We start from the raw sequence: 10,530 nt of genomic DNA, 5'->3' as shown, positions 1-10,530 counted from the left end.
TAGTTTCCTTGTTCCCATTCACTTTGGGCAATAGTGCCTTAAGTAAACTAAGTATATTTAATTTCCCATACAGCATGATAAATCAGGTGGAAAGTACAATAATTTACAGACCACTGGTCTAAACCGGTAATGATTGGTTTTTGCCATTTCTTACATATTCTGTTTTATGATATAGATAATTTTTATTAGAGGTGATTGGGTATGACCAATTCCAACTAAAGCCTGAACCAATGTAACAAGGACATCATTTCTTTCTGTGACCATGAATTTAATAGATTGGAACCAATGTTACATTTTGAACTGCTTCATTGGGCATTCATAGGAAAGGAGGCCAGAGAGTGATATTAATCCGCCCAATTTAAGAATAGGGATGGAGGACATTTTAATTGCTCTTGCAGCCGTACCCAAAGTTGAAGATATGATTCTTCGGCATCCCCTGTTACATAGGAGTAACATTCAGATCATCAGACAAGGAGAGACCAGAATCTCTCTCCCTTGAGGTTTTCTCTGTCTTGAAAACAAACTTGCTATCCCTGTGCAGACTTCCACTCCTAATGACCGTGGCTGGCTCTGCAGCCAAAGGTGAAGGGTGACCTATTTCATAGCAGAGGTCGTCATAAGCATAATTCACATTGCCGCAAGGGAAATTCTGCAGCTTCACCAGTTCAATCCCGCCAATATCAATGTGAGGAGAATGGTTCTGACTTGGAGATGAAGGGGATGCCCGAGAAGTAGGGGAGGGGCTATAAGTCCCATCAAATCCAGAATCTTCTCGCTCTTGCATTGTGTTGAGTTTAGAGCTGGGACTGGATTGGCAATTATTCTCCATCACCCAGGATCCATATGTTGGATTCCAAAGGTTTTTGGTTTTGTTCTTCAACTTATGTGCTGGCTGACTTGTGGAATCCAGTTTCTGGTTTAAGACTGGTTGAGCCCAAGCCCCACTGCTGGAATAATTGAAACGTGGCAAGCTGGGTCTTCTTGCTCTCCAGTTACTAAGGTTCTCCACTAATAGCTCTTGGGGACATTGTCCATATTTGTTCCCAGAATCATGTTCTTCAATTGCTTGGTGGCTTATCTGAGGGCACTGATTCCCAAGCAAAGGAACTATCCCTGTGTTGCTATTTGGATGTAGCACAGTGCTTCCTTCATCCTCTGGTATAGGGCTGCATTCAATGGGCAATTCGGTATGGATCACGTCAGGGTCCTAAAAGACAAACCAAGATGTTGGATTTCTCGTGCTACTCTTCGTAAAAAGGCTTAGCAGACATTCTCTCTTAGAGTTGCACAAGACCAAACTAAACAAAATCCATAGATGCATGGTCTTACTTAACTTAGAAAAGGCTTTTTTCCAAGGCAACTAGGCTTTCTTCTTTTTTCTTCAGTTCTGACTGAATGGTGAACTGAATATGGTGAATGGTGAATTGAAGAAGCACCTTGGATGAGAAGTGAAGTATCTTCAAGGAAAAAAGAAAGTCCAGTTGCCTTTGGAAAAAGCATCTTTGGGACAACCATAATCTGGATTATTGAGAATTTCCACACATATGCTCTGGAAGAGAGATGGTGATTCATTGAGGCAGTAGATATTATATGTATGTGTGCACGACTCTTCCTTTTCTTAACATTTCCCAGAAGTGAAGTACACACCATTAATTTCTGATTATAATCAATTGTGCCTCTGAATATAAAAATATATAAAATTCTTCAGAAAACCTCTCCAGGATGTAAGGAATTGTGTGCAGGGGTGGGATTCTACCTGTTTGGACCGCTTCCAATGAATTGGTAGCTCCAACTATCAGCTGGTTCACTCTGACTTTAAAGTGAGCCCACCCCTGCGCTATACTCACCTATATTTCCTTTTCCGAAGCCCAGCTGATAGGCGCAGCAGAGTGGATTGCTGCGCCTCAGCTGTTTTCCTCACCAGCAGTAACACGGAAGGTGAGTTTTCTATAAACTGCACATGTACGCTCAGTGAACCGGTTGTTAAACCCCTAAGATCCCACCCCTGATTGTGGGGTTGTGGATGGGTAGGGTAGGAGTGAGGAAGAAGACAAATAAGAGTTCAGAAGGCAATCACAAACTAGATTGGCCAATAATCAGGATCATCTGATCACAAGTGAGTGAGGGTCCTGAAAATTTTTGCATAAGAAGACCACTTACTTGTGTGCAGTACTTGATCCTTTCCAGGATTGTAGAGAAATTTGGACGGTATTCGGGACTGTGCTGCCAGCATTGTGTCATGATCCGATAGCTTGAAGAAGAAATTGGAATAAAGAATAATTTCTCGCAAACAAGCGAAGAGAGGAAGGTTTCCCCTTTATTAGAGAAGATGAGGTTTCAGTGTCAGCAAGGACTTTAAATAAGGGTTCAGTGCCTCGGTCATAGCCTCGGGAGATCTCCAAGATGATTCACTTGTCCTCATACCATAAGCAAATGTTCAGATGGTAAAAAAAAAGGGGGGGGCATGTTCATAATTTTACAACAAAAAGTAGCGCCAGAAGTTTTTCAGCCAGCTACAATAGGAAGCCAGGCACCGTCTTCCTTTTTTTTAACTCTCTTCTTGCTTATTTAGAAGATCCTAATGATTTTAAGGAAAATATAATGCTGATATCTCTCTCCCCCCCTCCCTCCCCTCCTCTCTGGTCTGCCTATTCTCCAGTGTGGGTAGGTAGTAAGGACAACATTTATCTAAATTGGTACAGTTTTGATAATCCTAAACTTTAAAGAGTGGAATTAAATATATTAAATATAACCTTGATTGTTTTCTGAATGTCCCCCTTTTTATTTGAATAAAGCAGTCATACTCACACAGGTCCAGGGCAGTTCTTGGGAGGGTCCATTCTTCCTCCACTGGTAACAAACTCTAATACTTCCTGGTTGGTTTTGCAAGGATAAGGCATGTAGCCCAAGGAGAAAATTTCCCAAAGCAGCACTCCAAAGGACCTGACATAAATGAAGTCAGAGTATTATCCTTTGGGTTAAGTACCATCAAAGCCGTTTATCCCAGTCTCTACCATTGCTTCCCAACCACCCTCCCATTAGTAATGGAAAGAGAGCTACCAAAATATTGTTTCCGCCACAACAATCCCTGCCACTTCTGTTTATCTCAAAAAAAGTGATTTAGCCTGTAATCCTATCTGCAGGTAGCTGAATGTTGAATGTTGAATGTTTATTATACTTGTATGCTGCCCTATTCCCTGAGGATTCAGGGCGGCTAACAAACAAGTGGGGAAGGGAGAGATACAAAAAACGAACAAGACAAAAAACAAAATACAAGAAACAGATTAAAAACTTCACAACAATCGTAACCATTCAAGTGGAGCTGGGAATAAGCCTCCCGAATGCTTTTAATGGACTTCTCAGCCAATTCCACAGGCCAAGATTAAAGAGAAGTATTTACCAGGTATCTGTCTTGGAAGTGAAGATGCCTTCCAGGAAAGCTTCTGGAGGCATCCACTTGACCGGAAGCATGGCTCTCCCACCTTTCCGATAATAGCTTGCTCTGGCCAAGTAGAAAAAGAAGAAGCATTGTAAGGCAACAAAAAGATCCACTCTTTCCTTCTTCCCTGCATTTTCCCTTCCAGACTGCATTTCACACAAGTAGCAATAGCAATAGCACTTAGACTTATTTACCACTCTACAGTGCTTTACAGCCCTCTCTAAGCGGTTTACAGAGTCAGCATATTGCCCCCAACAATCTGGGTCCTCATTACAACCACCTTGGAAGGATGGAAGGCTGAGTCAACCTTGAGCCTGGTGAGATTTGAACTGGCAGTCAGTAGAAGTAGCCTTCAGTACTGCACTCTAACCACTGTGCCACCATGGCTCTGTAAGTAAGTCTGAACATCTGCTCCTAAAATGAAACATTCACTAGCATCAATAAATAAAGCGTCCATCATTCCACCTTCCTTCTTATTTCATGGATAGATAATGTCTCTACTGCTGCATAATCAAGTAAAAGTGCTGTGGATTGCTCCCCCAATTTAATCTTGTTAGACATGGATACTTTTTCTTCACATTGAAATAAACTTTTAGCCATCCCACTTCCCTTCTCCTTACCTATAGATATCTCGGGCCATTCCAAAGTCACCGATTTTGGCTACTCGCCCAGAACCAGAACAAGTCAAAAGGCAATTCCTTGCAGCTATGTCCCTTTAAAAAAAAGTCACACGTTTACAAAGTGGAAGTTAGTAATATTAAAAGACAAGTATTAGACACTTCTCATTTTTGCAAGAACATGTTGTTCTCCTAGCACTTTATTACATTCAAACAGTCAAATATTGTTTCCTCTGAGTAGCCTGTTTTACAGGGTGAAAAACCTACCACAGAAATATAGTGTGCAATGTGACCAGCCTCAGGACTATCAAATCTTCCTAATGCCCCCCCAAAATCTAAGCAGGATTGGATTTAGTTAGTACAAAGCAAACCACCTCCATGCTGTTGCTGAGAAAACTACATACTGCTGCTCTCTGAGCTTGGTTGTTTTATTAGATAACAACAGCATTGATTATGTTTTCTAGTTTGGTAATTAAATGTCTTCCAGAAAATAACCAAGCCCAGAGAGTACCAAGGAACCCACATTTTAACCCTTAGCTACAAATATTCTCCTTTACTGGTACATGCTGTTGAGCTTGACCCAAGAGAAGCATTTTTTAACGTGACAGCTGAGGAAAATTACTAGATACCAGAAATGTGCAAAATGTTTCTGAAGGTTTTCAGAGGGCTGTGGAACCCACAGTTTTGAAGACTCATTTTAGCTTTCAAGAAGCACATGCCCCCCTTTAAACAACTATGCAATTGCCTATGCACACTTTTAGTCCTTTGTTAATTTAGTTACTGCTTTAAATACATGGACGTATTCTGGTTCCCTACCATTTGCAATGTTGTCAAATTTCCTTGGAAAAGTTAGAAGTAAGTCAGAAAACAGAGCCTGGAGCATTCCTTATATGCATCTCTGAATTTTGAACCATAATTTAATTTTACTACTTGATTTATTTAGTATTTAATTTATCATACATTAAAAAAAATGGATAGCCCAGATTGGAATTGCCAGTCAAACAGTGTAATAATGCATCAAACCAGGTTTTGGTCAGTTTTTTTTAAAAGTGCTGAATAATTCAGAATCTCCCTTCTCCCCATGGATGATCTACTCACCTAATCCCAGTAATTATAGTCTTAAAACCGTCTGAATTAATAGCAAAAACAAATTTCACCATGAGCATTTTTGTTTTTAAAGAAGCTTGACAAATGCTCATTTTCTAAAGTTATATTGAAAAGGAAATTGAAAAGAAGGAAAATAGGAATTATATGAAATTGTTTCACTTCATCACCAGTCTGACTCCTGCTTATGACAGATGTCTCAGGAAATGGAGGGGAAATCTTGGTCCTTCTTTGCCCTCCTGTGATAAAACAGCCAACATGTGGCCAATACAGATTTTGTAATTTAAAGTAGAGATGGGTAACATGCACTCCTCCAGATACTATGGAATTCCAACACGTATCACCCATCCAATATACATGACACTGAAGAAGGACTCAAAGTGCAGTCTAACAATGTTTCTAAACATGCTTTGCTAGTTGTAAGTTTTGGGAGACTTAAAAACTTCTATAAGGCCCCACATTGCGGAAAGCTATAGTCTCCAAATACAGGATTGTAGTCAATTCAGTATTAGCATCTTTATCATATTTATAGACAGCTCCTTTATAGCCGCATTACTGAGATGTGGCTCACACTTTGCACATTGCTGATAGCTAGTAATTTCCCTCAGATATAATATGTTTTCTCAGCAGTAATATAGAAGTGGGTTGCCTTGCATTACATCCAGTCCTGCTTAGCTTTTTGGGAAACAGGCAAGGTGGAAGGAAGAGAGGCCATCTTAATCTTCTGATGCAACACTGTCATCTAGTGGAAACTGGAATATTGAAGTTAGTATCTAGTATCTATATATCTATATATATATCTCTCTCTCTATCATCTCTCTCTCTCTCTCTCTCTCTATATATATATATATATATATATATATATATGTGTGTGTGTGTGTGTGTGTGTGTGTGTGTGTATCTCTCTCTCTCTATATATATATATATATATGTGTGTGTGTGTGTGTGTGTATGTGTGTATGTATCTCTCTCTGTCTGTCTGTCTGTCTGTCTATCTATCTATCTATCTATCTATCTATCTATCTATCTATCTATCTATATGGCAGGTACCTATCTGAATCTCTAACCAGAGTCAGAAGTTTGACTTTTTTTATTGGGGAGAATGTTGCACAGGCCTTCTTTGAAAAAAAAATGAAAGTATTTTTAAAAATGAAGGTATCCAAATTGCATTTGGCTTTTTAGTTTATTATTTTACATAATTACCTTACATCATTGTTTTATATTGGACATGTTGGATATATTTAAATATTGCTCTTGGACAATAAATAAAGAAATATAGTTCACACTATAATTACATAAATTACTTGAAATAGTACCAAGTAAGGCTGCTGCAGGTAGTTGCTCTTCATCTCAGAAAATCTCAAAGCAGAATTCTGAGAATTCTGCTTGAGATTTTTAGAAAGTCATGGTTCTTCCCAATATCCATGGAACAAGTTTTTATCTGTTTGGAAACAGATCTGCCAGAGAACACTTTGGATGTCTCCAAAAGTACCCATCCTAATATTAGTACACATTATACAGCTTTTCCATCTTATTGTGTTTGTGTAAAAAACAACAGATGAAGTGTAGGAAGGCATTGGGTGATTACTAATGAAGGAATTCCTCAGTGAAACAGCACAATATCAGCACAATCAGCGAATGCTCTAATCACAAGTTTCCATAGTTCTAGCATAAGAAATTGGAAGCACAAGTTGTCTATGGAGATTCGTAGTTGTCCAGGACATTGGCTGTCCCAAAGATGCTTTGCCAGTCAGAACTGAAGAAGCTTCTTGGATGAAAAGTCTTCAAGCAAAAACAAAGAAAGTCCAGTTGCCTCTTTGAAAGCACCTTTGGGCAAATACAGGATTTTTGTACAAGTGACATAACATGAGAAATGTAACTTTATGTAGGACCATCAATAAAAAAAAAAGATATGCATAGGAACCCAACCTAAAAAAAAGCATGTCTCAATCATTATGTGGAAAAACCTTACTCACCGGTGAATGAAATGGTTCTCCTCAAGATATTTGCAACCACAAGCAATGTCCCTGGCAATGTTTAGCAAATCCAGCATCGTCAAAGCGGATGGTTGATTCTGTAGGGCATGCCATTGAGAGAGAGAGAGAGACAAAGAGGAAGGCAAAGGAATTTAAAACCAGACAGTCCTTGTTTAGCAACTGCCTCATTTAGTGACCATTCACAGTTACAATGATCATCAAAAAGTTAATTTCACAACCAACCCTTGAATAGACAATTTTTGCGGTTCATAAATATATAGCAAATGTAAGTTGAAATAAGATCCTAAGCACAATGGCGGTTTTACTTAGTCACCACTTTGTTTGAGTTGCCAGTTATGGTCGCTAAATGAGGATTACTTGCCAGTAAAGGTGGAAGTGAGAGAAAACTATTCACAATGTTTAATTGTGCCCAGGACCAGTGTGAAGTGTTACCCCCTTCGGCTTCAGAAACTGAAAAGATAGGGAAATATTGGGTTGGGTACAATGATCTATTTCAGCTCAGCTCCATCCCTCAGTTGGACCACCTACTGCCAATTACCTCCACTAGGCCAATAAGATCCCATAGATTAGGCCTCCTCCGAATTCCATCAGCCGGCCAATGTCGACTGGCAACTACCCGGAGGAGAGCCTTCTCAGTGGCTGCTCCGACCCTCTGGAATGAACTCCCCATGGAGATTCGTACCCTCACCACCCTCCAGACCTTCCGCGTAGCCCTTAAATCCTGGCTGTCCCGACAGGCCTGGGGCTAAAGACTTCAACCCCACTCGAATAGTATGACTGTTGTGCTTTTTTAATAATGTATTGTCTTCATGTTTGTAACTTGTTTCTCCTTCCCTCCCCCTGAATTGTGAACCGCCCTGAGTCCCCTCAGGGAAAAGGGCGGCATACAAATAAAGTAAATGAAATGAGTTGAAATGTTGGGTACAATGATCTATTTCAGCTCAGAATGATGTCCCTTTCAGATCATGGAAGTATAGTTTGTTTCTCTCCCATTTGAAAGAACAAACAAAAATAGAGGGAACAGAACCAAATTAAAAGTGGAAAAACTGTCTCTCTCCCTCTCCCTCCCTCACCGTGCCTTCTGCCCTGCCAGCTCAAGCCAAGAAATATTGGTGCTTTCCAGAAAAAATAAACATCTCTACTGTTATTTTTCCAAAGCACTACATGCTTATTATACATCATATCCTGGGGTGTGCGTTTCAAGTAAGAGGAAAATGTGACTTTTGAAGCTTTTCTTTTTTTGGCTCAGAGTGTCTAATGCCATTCCCACAAACTTTGTTATGCATGTAGAAACTCAGCTAGGATCGTGCAGCATGCCAACCCATGATATGAGATAATGTTAGAACAACATGGCAATCTTTTTGATGAGTAGAAAAAAAATAGGTTATAGAGAGAAGGGAGTTATGATGAAATGTTGAGGAGAGTGATTTGATTAGAATTGTATGGATAACTGCGGAGGAGAGGAAGGCATATATATACATACTTCATGTTTCCTGGATTTTAGATTCTTTTTCCTGTCTTTTCTGTTCGTCTATTCTTTTTGTCTTTCTCACATTTACTTTACTATTTTTTCTTTCTTTGAATGTATTTCTTATATAAAATTCTCTCTTTCTTACATACTTGCAAATAATCTGTGGATAAGACAAAACCAATTTTGGAGGTGAATTTTGAAGGGTCCCTGGTGTTCTTTGAGCTTGATAGTTTTCTTGCAGATGCTTCATTACCCAAACTAGGTAACATCAGCAAGGCTGGTCAGTACAGTGGTCTAGGACTTAGGATGTTTCCTATCATGGGTAATGAAACATCTGCATGAAAACAACCAAGCTCAGAGAGCACCAGGGACCCTTCATTTCAACACTGAGCTACAGATATTCTCCTTTATTGGGGTGTATTTTGGCAAGTAAAATTCTTGGCTTATCCATGAGTGACTGCAACTGGGACTGGCAACTTTATTATTAAATGACGCTGTTGCTAAGTGAAACCTTGACTACCATATTTTTCAGAGTATAAGATGCACCGGAGTATAAGACGCACCAATATTTTGAAGAGGCAAATTAAAAAAAAAAGTTTTTGCACTCAAAAATGACCCGCTTTTTGCAAAAACGGGCCCATTTCCCTCCCCCCCCAAAAATGACATGCATAGCCTTTAGGAGGCTTATAGAGTGTTCCTGGGGCTGGAGGGGGGGGGCAAAATTGAGCAAAAAACAGCCCATTTTTGGCTCATTTCTGCCCTTCTTAGTCCCAGGAGCACTCTGAAAGCTGTATTCAGTGTATAAGGCACACCCAGATTTTCAGCCGCTTTTTGAGGGAAGAAGGTGCATCTTATACTCCAAAAAATACAGTATGCTTAACATCTTATATCATCTTTCTTTTGTTTCATAGACCTGCAAAATGTAAAGATTGGCCATAAAGTTATTTTTTCATCACCACCATAACTGCAAATGGTCACTAAACAGGACAGTCACTAGACCTGCATATATGGCAGCTACTTTATTCAAACTGTGAAAATAAATCTTGTTTGAACAGCTCATTGGATGTCAGAGCGGGAGAAGGTTGGGGAAAGGAAGAGCTGACTCACCTCCCGAGGACGATTTTGCCGTAGGAAGCTCTTCATGTCTCCTCCAGTCATCAATTCCAAAAGGATAAAACGAGGCAATGTCTGTAGGCTCACCCCAATGCACTGCACTATATTCTGGTGACTGAACTTACTTCAGATTAGCCACCACACAGCAGCAAAGCAGAGGAAGAAAAAATAATAATATTGGTCTTTGATAGCCACCAAGTTAATCTCTTGTTAAATTCTGGTTAATTGCAATTTTATGCAGTGAATGATTTTAGACTACAGATGTCTATTATCAGAACCACTAAAGGCCTATAGACAATGATTATGCCAGGGTTCCAAATAGCATCCTTCATCAAATAAAGAATCTGAGGCTAAAGGTTCCTTGAAATTCAAATTTATTAAAGAAGCCATGTTGGCACATCTGGGAAAACCCGAATCTGAATGCTTCCAGGTTTCCCCCACCCAGTTGAAAGTTCAAGACCCTGCCCCAGCACCCACATGTCCATCACATCACAAAACGACCTTCACTCTCTGAGAAGGAATGTTATTATGGCTACATATTTCCCATGCTGCATACAATACTCCTTCCCAATTTCCCACAGTAGAATATGTCTGAATATGTGACAGGCTTGAGGCCCAATACAAAGATGGCTTCCAAGCCTGACAGATTAATTACATTAGAGGGTTAATTTTGAGTAGGGTAGCTCCTTGTTACCACTTCCTACACTGATACTTGCATATGTTAAATTTCCCAGCTTTTTTGTGTGTAATCCACGGAGTCCACCAATACTCCACTCTTAAAATTTGACA

The 10,530-nt window shown here is 39.7% G+C and overlaps 1 protein-coding gene across 1 annotated transcript in view; it reads right to left on the bottom strand.

The window, feature by feature from the left end:
- Positions 1 to 405: 405 nt before the first annotated feature.
- Positions 406 to 10,530, bottom strand: part of LTK (leukocyte receptor tyrosine kinase) — an 80,212-nt gene continuing 70,087 nt past the window's right edge. Inside the window, exons 23-29 of the mRNA XM_032213506.1 lie at positions 9,736 to 9,865; positions 7,137 to 7,234; positions 4,060 to 4,152; positions 3,401 to 3,502; positions 2,809 to 2,943; positions 2,161 to 2,251; positions 406 to 1,207 (exon numbers count right to left, since the gene is read on the bottom strand). Coding sequence (XP_032069397.1) covers positions 440 to 1,207; positions 2,161 to 2,251; positions 2,809 to 2,943; positions 3,401 to 3,502; positions 4,060 to 4,152; positions 7,137 to 7,234; positions 9,736 to 9,865 — 1,417 coding nt within the window. The 3' untranslated portion in view covers positions 406 to 439. The remainder of the gene's footprint in view (positions 1,208 to 2,160; positions 2,252 to 2,808; positions 2,944 to 3,400; positions 3,503 to 4,059; positions 4,153 to 7,136; positions 7,235 to 9,735; positions 9,866 to 10,530) is intronic.

Source organism: Thamnophis elegans, chromosome 1 (genome assembly GCF_009769535.1).
Source record: "Thamnophis elegans isolate rThaEle1 chromosome 1, rThaEle1.pri, whole genome shotgun sequence".
Taxonomy (NCBI): Eukaryota; Metazoa; Chordata; class Lepidosauria; order Squamata; family Colubridae; genus Thamnophis; species Thamnophis elegans.
The sequence above is the reverse complement of the archived record's forward strand: the minus strand, read 5'-3'. Positions and strand labels throughout refer to the sequence as shown.